Source organism: Diabrotica virgifera, chromosome 3 (assembly GCF_917563875.1).
Source record: "Diabrotica virgifera virgifera chromosome 3, PGI_DIABVI_V3a".
NCBI classification, from domain to species: domain Eukaryota; kingdom Metazoa; phylum Arthropoda; class Insecta; order Coleoptera; family Chrysomelidae; genus Diabrotica; species Diabrotica virgifera.
This window is the reverse complement of record NC_065445.1, coordinates 228592990-228605790: the sequence shown is the minus strand read 5'-3', so window position 1 is coordinate 228605790 and position 12801 is coordinate 228592990. Positions and strand designations below refer to the sequence as shown.

Here is a 12801-nt window from a genome sequence, read left to right as displayed (position 1 = left end):
TCAAGCACATTTCTTTTTAATTTATTTTATTATAAAATAGTTCGACAATAAAATTTTACAAGAACTAATTAATAAGAGTTTGAGTTTAGCAGATGAACAACATGGTAGTCCTTCTGGAAGATCGCGTACAGATGCAGTATTCGTCATAAAGTAAACTACTTATAAATCACTAGCTAGAGTATATTATACCAGAATGTTTTGAAGAAAGCATTTGACAGAGTAGGACTCAAAGATGTAATCCATCTTCTGTATAATAGAGAAGTAGCTTTAATTATCATAAAAACTGTGGAAAACATCTATCAAAACAACAAAACGAAAGTCATAATAGATGGCTAACTTACAGAACCTATAGACATAGGCAGCGGAATAAGACAGGGGGCAGCTCTTTGCTCTTCAATTTAATCCTGGATGAAATCATCAAAACAAAAGTGTCAACAAAGGAAGAGGATACAGAATGGGAAACAAAGAAATAAAATACTCTGTTACGCAGACGACGCAATATTGATAGCCCAAGATAAGCAAAAGAATTTAATATGACAATCTCAACTCAGAAAACCAAAACAATAGTAATCCGCAAAGAACCAATCAAATGTAAAATAGAAATCGATGACATCAGTATTGAACAAGTAATGGAAATAAAATATCTTGGAATTACACTGTCCAGCTATGGAGACCTTGTAGCATTTATGCTACCTCTTAAGGCTAAGGCTCCACGGGCGAGAAATTCACGCTAGCAGTAGCCGTAAAACGAACTTAAGGTTCCATGGAACGGAATAGGAATAGCCGAACTGAACCGACTACGCACAAGTCCTGTAGTCGGTACAGTTCGGCTATTCCTATTCCGTTCTGCGGAACCTTAAGTTCATTTTGCGGCTACTGCTAGCGTCAATTTCCAGCCTGTGGAGCCGTAGCCTAAGGCTACGGCTCCACGGGCGAGAAATTGACGCTAGCAGTAGCAGTAAAATGAACTTAAGGTTCCGCGGAACGGAATGGGAATAGCCGAACTGAACCGACTACGCACAAGTCCTGTAGTCGGTACAGTTCGGCTACTCCCATTCCGTTCCGCGGAACCTTAAGTTCATTTTACTGCTACTGCTAGCGTCAATTTCTCGCCCGTGGAGCCGTAGCCTAAGAGTTTTATTTAATGCGCCTATGAATCTTTATAGCTACGTAGTCTGTCTGCGCCAGGCGAAAGCCGTGCCGATGTGATAGTGCTCCGAGATTTCTCCAAATCTAGTGGACTTTTCTGTGGATATACCCAGGAGTTGTCAAAGATAAGAGCTTTTTCTGTGTTTCAGTTCATAAGTATTAATATTTTGGTTTCGATCCATTATTTTCCCAGAATTCGTCTACAGATAGATAGAAACTCACATACCAGAACGGATTTCTTTAACCAACTAATATTTCTTTTACGATTTTCATCGATTCGTATTATCGGTCGGCTTTCGCCTTGTAGTCTGGGCTGATTATCGGAGAATAGGCCATTTTTAGGAAAAGTTATTTACCAGCAATTTTATTGCTGGAATCGAATTATAATATCCTGTATATTAATAATATAGGTATGCAAAGTCCTCAGATAGTGGGCTACTTTTTTTATAAACAATATATTTTTTCAATTATTGCTCTATAACTCCGAAGATTTTAACTTTACAACAAAAACACCCAAATAAAAATTCACCGTGATTAAATTCTGCATAGAAACGTGTTTTTCCCGATCTACTCCGACAAAAATTTTCCTCGGAAAATGCGGGTTTTCCCAACAAAATCTTTAATTTTCAAATAAAGTTTTAGATAAGTAATTATCTACCAATAATTAAATAATTTGGTGACTTAAAACCCTTCTTGGTTTAGATTATAGTTCCAGAAGCTGGTGAAAATTAAACGAATATTTTAGCAACAATTCAATTGGATATTAATAAGTTACGGTCGCAATAATAACCAAAATAATTATGATACACGGATCAAACTTTGAAACCATATAAAGATGAGATGCCTATTTAACATTTTGTCGACAAAATATAATTTTTTTATTTTTTTGCATAATCTTTAAATGTTTAAAAAAAAATAGTTATAAACAAATTAACGTTTCTCAGAAAGTTTTTATTATATTATAATTTTAAAAAATATCTAAAATGCGCATTTCAAATATCTTGAAAATGAATGCTTTAAAACTTTTTTGCAACCATTTACAAAAAAGTTATGAAACAGCAAAGTAAACATACGATTATTACGGTGTTTATAATTTTTTTTTAATTCTTTCAAAGCGTAGAAGTGAGTTTAAAGTACAAGCTAATTATTTACAAAAAAATATCGATTGTCAGATTAATGGTTATATTTTAATGAAAGATTATAAATATATTTTTTTGTAATTTACACGCGCTAAAGTAGAATAATACAGTACTGTAGCTAAAATTTTCACTCGGAGCGACGGTCGACCGCGTGACGTACACTTTTAATAAATAATGTATGCGGCGCGTCAGTCGCTTCGAGTGAACATTTTAGCTCCGACTCTGTATCAGGCCTACTTTTGCGCTAAAAATTACAAAAAAAAGTATTTTTAATCTTTGATTAAAATATAACCATTGCACTAATTTTTGACATTTTTTGTGAGTAATTAGATTGTACCATAGACTCACTTTTAAGCTTTGAAACAATTAAAACAAATTATAAACAACGGAGAATTCGTATATTTATTTTGCTGTTTCATAACTTTTTTGCAAATGGTTGGAAATTTTTTTTAAAGCATTCATTTTCAAGACCTATGAAATGCGCATTTTAAGTATTTTTTAAAATTAGAATATAATAAACAATTTCTGAGAAATGTTAATTTGTTTATAACAATTTTTTTTAAACATTTAAAGATTATGCAAAAAATGAAAAAATTATATTTTGTCGACAAAATATTAAATAGGCATCACACCTTTATAATCTTTCTAAGTTTGATCAATGTCTCATGATTATTTTGGTTGTTATTGCGACTGTAAATTGTTAATTAACAATTGAATTGTTGCTAAAATATTCGTTTCATTTTCACCGGCTTCTGAATTTATAATCTATACCAAGAAAGCTTTTATTTCATCAAGCTCTATAATTATTGATAAATAATTACTGGCCCAAAAAATTTATTTGAAAATTCGAGATTTTGTTGGGAAAACCCGCATTTTCCGAGGAAAATTTTCGTCGGAGCAAATCGGGAAAAACATGCCTCTATGTAGAATTAAATTGGGGTGAATTTTTATTTGGGTGTTTTTGGTGTAAAGTTAAAATCTTCGGAGTTATAGAGCAATAATTGAAAAAAAATACTATTTGTCGGCGCCATTTTGTTTATAAAAAAAGTAGCACACCATCTGCGGACTTTGCATACCTATATTAATAATATATAGGATCTTATAATTTGATTCCAGCAATAAAACTGCTGGTAAATAACCTTTCTTTGTACTTTACTAATTAGACCAGCGTATTATAACTATTTTTTTTCAGAATTTAAAGATTATGCAAAAAAAAGAAAAATTTATATTTTGTCGATAAAATCTTAAATAAGCATCTCATCTTTATAATCTTTATAAGTTTGATCAATGTATCATGATTATTTTGGTTATTATTGCGATCGTAAATTGTTAATTAACAATTGAATTGTTGCTAAAATATTCGTTTAATTTTCACAGGCTTCTGGAATTTCAATCTACACCAAGAAAGCTTTGATGTCACTAAGTTATTTAATTATTGATTAATAATTACTTACCTAAAACTTTATTTGAAAATTAGAGTTTTTGTTAGGAAAACCCGCATTTTCCGAGGAAAATTTTCGTCGGCGCAAATCGTGAAAAACATATCTCTATGCAGAATTTAATTGCGGTGAATTTTTATTTGGGTGTTTTTGTTGTAAAGTTAAAATCTTTGGAGTTATAGAGCAATAATTGAAAAAAATACTATTTTTCGGCGCCATTTTGTTTATAAAAAAAGTAGCACACTATCTGCGGACTTTGCATACCTATATTATTATTATATAGGATCTTATAATTCGATTCCAGCAATAAAATTGCTGGTAAATAACTTTTCCATGAATTTTGCTAATTAGCCCAGAGTATTGCGCAGACAGACTAAGTAGCTATAAAGATTCATAGGCGCATCAAATAAAACTGTAAAGGGGTAGCATAAATGCTACAACCTGGATAAAGAAGTGAGAGATCAAGTACATAAAGCAAATATACTGGCAGGGTGGTCTAAATAATACTATATGGTAAAACCGACGTATTAACAATCATACGAGGTCAAGAATTTATAAAGCCAGTGTAAGACCAGTAATGACATATGCATCAGAAACAAGACCGGACACAGCCACAACACAAATGCTACTGGAAACTGCAGATATGAGACTACTGAGAATAATTACAGGAAATACGCTGAGAAATCGAAAGAGCAGTCGAGTATAAACGAATGGATCCTAAACAGAAAAAAAAAAAGAATGGAATATCACCATAGGCAAAATGGGGAATCCCGTGTGGTCAAAATGGCAAGTGATAAACCACCAATCGGTAGAAGTATCGGGCGACCTCGCAAAAGATGGAGTGACAACCTTCCATAGAGGTATCAATCCACTAATGGACAAGCAGATGTAAAATTAGACAAATCATCCCACTTATGCCACCGATAATCATGTCATGGTTAGTGATGTAAGAAGAGAATATTCTCAAGAGAATATTCTCAAGAGAATATTCTCGGCCAGAAAATTCTCGGTGAGAATTTTCTATATTTACAAAAACCGAAATAAAAGTAAAAACCAGATATGGGTCACATTATTGTAATTTAAAAAATATGTATATTGTTATTGCCAATTCACCTAGTATATTTTTTGCATCCCAAACATTATTATTCTTGAAGCCCAAATACCTACTTGCTGCTCCACTCATGAAATGGTTTTTCATGTGATTTTAGATAAAATCAAAGTAGCTGGGACTAGGGAATCCCATGAACTACTAGTTGGGGTGTTTACAGTGTTAGTATTTATTGTTATGGTGCTATATTAAATATTAACGTGCAAATATTTAGAATGATGTTACATTTAAGAAGAGAAAAACAAGTTGAGGGAACTGAGTTTATAGATAATTTAGCAACTTTAAAATATAGTGATGAATCGGCTGAAATAATGGCAGATTTATCACTTTATCGGTCTAAGAAGGGATTTTTTGGAAAACCATATGTTGCAAAATCAATCGAAAAACTAGACCCAATCATAAAATATGGTGGAAAGGTACATGTTTCGGAACACATTTAACTACAATAGCAGTTGATATATTAAGCATGCCTTCATCCAGTGTAGCGACTGAAAGAAGTTTCAGTACTTTTTATCCAATCGGCTACTCCTCTAAAAGAAACCGGCTTGCTGCTGAACAGGCTGGTAAGGTAACTTTTATTGCTCACAATTTAAAATTGTTAGACGTAGACCAATCCATGACTGAGCTGGCAACTCGTGAAAAACCAAATCCCACAACTTCTCATCACTACATTGAAATGTAGAATGTAGATGACCGGGATGAGCTAATGATAGAAATATATTCTGAATCTGAGGCCTCATCTTTTTCAGATTAGATCACCACATCCATTTTTTGCTGTTAAGAAGAAAAAATTTTTATCAAATAAATTTTGTGTTTTCTCTTGTTTTTTTATGGATAAAGAACACTGTTGTTTTGTCTCATAATTTTGTACATAATTTCATGATTTTTAATACCCTATTTCATCTTTAACAATATCCCTAAGCGCGTCATAGGGTCCATTCTCAGAAAATTCTCCATATCGAGAGAATATTCTCAAGAATATTCTCCGATTTTTCATTCTCCAGAATTTTTCAACCATGACTCATGGTTCGATTTATTTACAATTTGTACAATTGTTTTATTAAATTCTATAAAATACTCGGTATACTAAAAACCATACAAAATAGAAACTGGAAGCCATTATTGGGCCGGTTTTGGATACAATATTGTTTATAAAAAATATTTATTATTATTACCTCTGTTTTAGCTTGGTGGTGGTTGTGAGTTGGCCATGATGTGCGACATCATTTACGCTGGGGATAAAGCTAAGTTTGGACAGCCCGAAATTCTTCTTGGTGTCATTCCTGGTGCTGGTGGCACCCAAAGGCTTACCCGAACCGTTGGCAAATCTAAGGCAATGGAGATAGTTTTATCTGGTAAGCACATAGTTTTTAGAAGCATAAATACAACCTTATAGTTGTTGGAAACAGTGCAAACAACACTGCAGGGATTAGGTTAGGTAAAACCTAGCCTATTCCGTCTTCACAAGAGTATTATGAACATAATTTTCGAAATCTTCTACATTTTTCTTGCCTTTGACTAAAGAATATAAGAACGACTATAGAACAGAACTATAGAATAAAATAAAAGCATGAAAGCATTGAAGACAAAAATAAAAAATGCCAAAAGAGAAATTTTCCAACTTAAAAAATGGAAATATAGTTTTAGACCAGACATATTAAATATAGTGGAAAGTTTCTATGATACATTATATAAAAGTCAAGTTATTCCAGAGCTCATCGAACAGTCAATACAAAAAGTACAGAATGTAGGACAGGAGGATATATCAGATATATCACGGAAGGTTTAACATGCTCTCAAAAATATGAAAAATAATAGAGCTAGGGGGGAAGATGGTGAGACATTGATACAAGTAAACTAGGAGGTCCGCTTTTGATGTCGCTGATCCAAATACATTTTAATCTATGTCTGCATAATGAAAACATTCCAATTAAATGGAAGAATTCTGTTACAATAGGGAACTTGCACTAAAAAAATTTTTTGCATAAAATTGTTAATTTATTTTTTAAAATTTTATATTCAAAATATTACGTTTTAACAATGAATAGTGTACGTACAACATCTGATCAAAGTTCCGCGCCTAAAATTTCCGTTTCAAACAACTTCAAAAGCGAGAGCTGGGGTCTGACGTCATAGGCCACTCGTATCGTTTGCCCGTTCGGTGGGCTATTGCATTTAATGCAGTTTGCCCATAGATAAATAATATAGTTGAAATATCTTGTTTTACTCTGTGGCAAAAATGATTTTTTCTGTGACAGGCAAAATATTAACATTTTATCTCTGTTGACATGTATCAAAAAGTCCTTTTTTATGAAATTACTTTTGTCGTTTCTTGTGTTGAAGAACAAAGAAGAAACAAGTAACTTAAAAATAAACAAAACTTTTAGTAATAAAAGTAAGAGTAACTAAAAAGTATTGGTGCTACTATAGTATGCGGTCTACAGTCGGGTTTCTACTATAGCTTGCGGTCTACCGAGGGATGCAGTGTAAGTATAAGCTGAGATGATAAAGATATTAACTTGTAAAATTACAATAATGATTCTTCTTATTTATGCGTATTATTAACTTTGTAAAGAAGGATTTTGTTGGCTATGTACACATTCTATCGGTACGTCTGCTAATCACCATAATCTTTTTTCAGAAGGCTTTGAACACAATAATGAAAGGCTCCAGTAGGTACTAATAAACATTACAATAAAATATAGTCTTTATTATAATGCAAATTACAATCTCAAATAGTAATCTTTTCCAGGATATACGAAATCCTTCGATTAGAGGTAGGTAGATCAAACCCACGGGATAAACCGTATACTATAATATAATGGTACCAAACTATTGTTATAAACGGTTTAAACATGCTTATTAATAACTCTTACTTATTTGCATTGACACCTCGCATTTCTCCAATAGAATAGCTTTCACTACTTTTTGTAAAAGGTTCCACCATGAAGACATCAACGGTAGGTAAGTTGTCAGACTTACCCTCGTCCGTCATATTATGCGTTTTAAACTCTTTACAAAGTAGCACTCAACTTTATCAATGTCAGTTTAAAACTAAGCTGATTGGGGAACTACTTATTACAATATATAAGATGAACATAAATAATACCTAGGAATTTTCCATTAAAGACGATTAAAATGTAATATACCCGTGATACCTACCCTAATCGCGTTGTTTCCGACTGCTAGCCCGTTTGACCGTGGCCCGTGACGTCGGACCAATAGAAGGATGTTCAAGAGCCTCCTAAGATATTTGAATTTTATAGCATTTTCAAAGCGTCGTAATTAGCGTACGGGTTAAAAATATTTGTTTTTTTCGCATGCAAGCGTTTTAAGATCATGTTACCTTATGTTTTTTAATATCATTTTAACATTTAAAAATTTATGCAAGTTCCCTATCGAGGGGGTCAGACGTAAAAGAGTTTAAGTGCAGTTTTGGTAGTTTTGAGATAATCAGCTTCAAAGTGGTTTGAGTTTTATAAATTCTAGGAGTCATTAAACTAAAATATGTCTAGTGTACTATCCCTGGCAAGATAATTCGGATGGAATTCCCCAGATTAAGAGACTGGGCCGATATCAAGCACAAAATAATCTGAAGAATTCCATCCGAATTATCTTGCAACGGATAGTACAATGTACTATAAAATGATAAAAAATATAAGGGTATATTATTACTTTTACTATATCCTTCCCTTTTTTCAATTATTAAAAAAATGTATTTGAATCGATACATGGTGTTGATAAATGCTACTGGTAAAACGGTTCAAGTGCAGATGTTAACTATTACTAATCATTTTTATCCCAGTTGTTTTCCACAGTGTAAGTACAATTGGCACTGGCACGTTGCATAATACTTAATTAGTCTTCAAAATTCGTCACAAATTTAATATTTATTGACTTGAAATTAATCCTGTATTAACAGGTGTTTTTACAGAATACTAAAAATAGTTTTGTGGTAAAACGGTTCAAACGAACATAAACCCGTTTACTACTAATGCAAAACAATTGTTTTCATTATATTAAATGTAATGACGATAGATGGCAGCTGTATGGTGAAATAGGCTTGAATCCTTTTACTACCAAGTTATAATACCATTTAAGAATGCGAATCTGTACTTAATGTGTACGAATGTGGACTTAAATCCTTTTACTTCTAATCCCCTCAATTCTCCTTCATAAAAAAGGAGATAAATTATATCTTGAAAACTATAGGCTCATAAGCTTACTAAACCATCTATCCAAATTCTTTACTCGAAACAGATTGAAAGTAAAACTCCATTTCTATCAGTCAGAAGACAAGCAGGATTTCGATCAGGTCACGGAATAAACCATCATCCTGCAGTGCCTTTAAACTATAATCAGAAAGTCATTTGAATATATTACACCACTTGTTCTTATTTTTGTTCACTTCCACAAAGCATTTGACACAGTTTTTTAATCACATATAATATATAATGTAAAAATGAAAAAAAAATATTTTTTGGAGTGAGACCATTTTGCCTCATCTTAATGGGGGGTACCCTTTAAAGTTTAGTTTCTATTTAGACCTTTCACGATGTTTTGAAGAATATTATAATAATTTAACGCTGAAACTTTTGGTGGTCTTATGTAACAAATAATTTTCAACAAACTGACCTGTACAATCATTTTTTAGGTAACCAGGTAACAGCCCAAGATGCTGAAAAAATGGGTCTGGTTAGCAAGGTTGTACCAGCCGCCGAACTTTTGACTGAAACTGTAAAGCTTGCCGAAAAAATAGCAGGAAACTCACAGATCGCCAATATCATCGCTAAAGAAAGTGTGAATACAGCTTTGGAGACCACGTTGAAGGAAGGTTTGCACTTTGAGAAGAGAATGTTCCACGCCCTGTTCGCTACTAAGGACCAAAAAGAAGGAATGGCTGCATTTATTGAAAAGAGAAAGGCCAACTTTACTCATGAATAATTTATATAATTTTCTACTTGTTGATCATTTTTTGAAGAAATGTATTATATATATTTTTATTAAATTTTTATAAGATGCTAATTACATGATTTAAAAGAAATGCCTGCCACAGACCACTTATACTCTCTGAGAGAGGTAGGTGATCTGTGATGCCTGCTTGAAATTGGAGTATCCAAACCATACTGAGTACAAGTTTGGTGTTAATTAAAGTTGCATAAATCAGGTCATATATTGTGGAAGAAGTTTGTTGGCCATTACTATGTAATTGGCTATAAAAAGTAGTCTTTGACATTTTAAGGCTGTGCTGATTTATTTTGATACAAACTTGACAATTTCCTACTTTCAGAAGTGTCACTTGCACAAAATTTGATGTTTTTGCATTTTTTTCTCTTTAGTATGTACATAGTGTGAAGAGGAATACTGCTAAAAAAATTAAAAAACCGCTTCTTTATTCCATCATCAGTCATCATCATCATCATCATTCTCTTTGCCTTATCCCTATGCGGGGTCGGCTTCCCTAATTGCATTTCTCCACACAATTCTATTTTGGGTCATATCAATGTCAATCCCCTTTACCAACATGTCCTGCCTTATCGTCTCCCCCCAGGTCTTCTTTGGTCTTCCTCTCCTACTCCTTCCAGGAATCTGCACTTCAGCTATTTTTCCTATTAGGTGATTAACGTCTCGACGTTGAACATGACCAAACCATCTTAACATATGCTCTCTCATTTTGGTATCAATTGGTGCCACACCTAGACTTCCCCTAATATACTCATTTCTAATTTTATCTTTCTTTGTCACTCCACTCATCCATCTAAGCATTCTCATTTCCGCCACATGCATTCGTTGTTCCTCTTTCTTTTCCACTGCTCAACATTCAGTTCCGTGCATCATAGCCGGTTTATGGCTGTTTTATAGAATTTTCCCTTCAGCTTCATTGGAATTTTTCTGTCACACAACACACCACTCGCTTCTTTCCACTTCATCCATCCAGCCCTAATTCTACTGCATGCATCTCCATCTATTTCTCCATTACTCTGCCATACCGATCCCAGGTACTTAAAACTATTGCTTTTTACAATCAGTTCACCATCCAAAGATACCATTTTATTTGTAGTAACTCCATCTTTAAATGAACATTCCAAATACTCTGTTTTTGTCATACTAAGTTTTAAACCTTTTCCTCCAGAGCTTGCCTCTACTGTTCCAGTTTTTGTTCTAAGTCTCTTTCACTATTTTCTACTAACACGACATCATCAGCATACATTAAGCACCATGGAATGTTACCCTGTAGTTTCGCTGTTATCTGGTCCAAAACTAATGAGAATAAATACGGACTAAGCACAGAGCCTTGCTGCAATCCTACTTTCACATGAAATTTATCAGTCTCTCCTACATCTGTCCTAACACTAGTCGTTACTCCCTCATACATATCCCTCACAATCTTTACATATTCACTAGGGACTCCTTTCTTATTGAGTGCCCACGACAGAATCTCTCGACTAACTCTATCATATGCTTTCTCAAGATCAATGAATGCCACATGAGCGTTTGTTTCTTTACTCCTATATTTTTCCATCAACTGCCTTATAATGAAAATTGCATCTGTTGTTGATCTGCCCTACATAAAGCCAAATTGATTCTCGGATATTTCGGTCTCTTCACGTATCCGTCTATCAATTACTTTTTCCCATATTTTCATGGTGTGGCTACGTAGTTTTATAGCCCTGTAGTTTGTACATTGTTGTATATCTCCCTTGTTTTTGTAAACAGGTACCAGTATACTGTTTCTCCATTGGTCTGGCATTTGTTCAACTTCCATAATTCTATTAAATAGACCTGCTAGCCACCTTGTTCCTGTCTCTCCCAATGCTCTCCATACTTCCCCAGAAATATCATCTGGTCCTACCGCTTTTCCTTTCTTTCCATTTACACTAAAACATTCCGACTGATTCTGGTTCACTGATTCGGATTTATTTTCAAAAAATTGCAAATTGCATGTAACCTCAGGTTTAAATCGTACGTCGTGGCTCGATACGATTCGTCTTTCAGATGGAATCCATATTCTAAAACCATCCCTGTCATTCACGTAACCAGCCAAATAACCATGTATCGCCTTGTCATCAAATTTACTGCGAAAATTCTTGTTTACGTGAACAGAACATTCAGTGCCAAATATTCTTAAATGTTTCAAACTCCCAACTGGCTTTCCACACCACAATTCATAGGGACTTTTATTCTCGATTGATGATTTTCCTGTGCGATTCAGAAGATACACTGCAGTATTACATGATTCTGCCCACAATTCTTTGGATAACTTGCATGCGTTTAACATGAAACGAGCACACTCTACAGTACGGTTTTCCCTTTCAGTAACACCGTTCTGCTGAGGTGTATAGGGTGGAGTGATACAATGCTCTATACCTCTACTCGCAAGAAGTTCAGATACCTTTCTATTGTCAAACTCTCTCCCTCCATCGCATCTCAGTTGCTTTACTACATGGCCGTTTGTGTTTGCTTCATTTAAAAATTTTTCTAAGAAGGTACATACTTTACTTTTGTGTTTCATAAAGAAAACTTTCCGAAACTTACTAAATTCATCTTTAAAACATACGTAATAACGTGCTCTTCCTAGTGATTCTATAGACATGGGTTCATTCACATCTGCATGGATCTGCTCACCAGTGACTTGTGGCCGTTCCTAGTGATCCTAGTTTTAAATGGCAGTCTATACATTTTTCCAATTGCACATCCATCGCAAAAGCTTTCTTTGCACCCATCAATGTCTATATTCATTTTCTTCAAGACCTTCTTTACGGGTTGCTTATGCTGATGACCAAATCTTTCATGATACACTTGTAACATATCTGTTGACTCTAAGTTTGCTTGAAAGGGTTTGGTCGGTTTCATAACACGTATATCAAGTGCATACAGGCCATTACTGAAGTACCCAGTCATTACAGATTCAAGAGTATTTTTATCATGTAGATTTACACCTTTTTCGTCGAGTACTGTAATGAAC

The 12801-nt window shown here is 33.8% G+C and overlaps 1 protein-coding gene across 1 annotated transcript in view; it reads left to right on the top strand.

Annotated features, from left to right (window-relative positions):
* Nucleotides 1–9860, top strand: part of LOC114338297 (enoyl-CoA hydratase, mitochondrial) — a 36304-nt gene extending 26444 nt beyond the window's left edge. Inside the window, exons 3-4 of the mRNA XM_028288887.1 lie at nucleotides 6022–6190; nucleotides 9490–9860. Coding sequence (XP_028144688.1) covers nucleotides 6022–6190; nucleotides 9490–9779 — 459 coding nt within the window. The 3' untranslated portion in view covers nucleotides 9780–9860. The remainder of the gene's footprint in view (nucleotides 1–6021; nucleotides 6191–9489) is intronic.
* Nucleotides 9861–12801: the final 2941 nt, after the last annotated feature.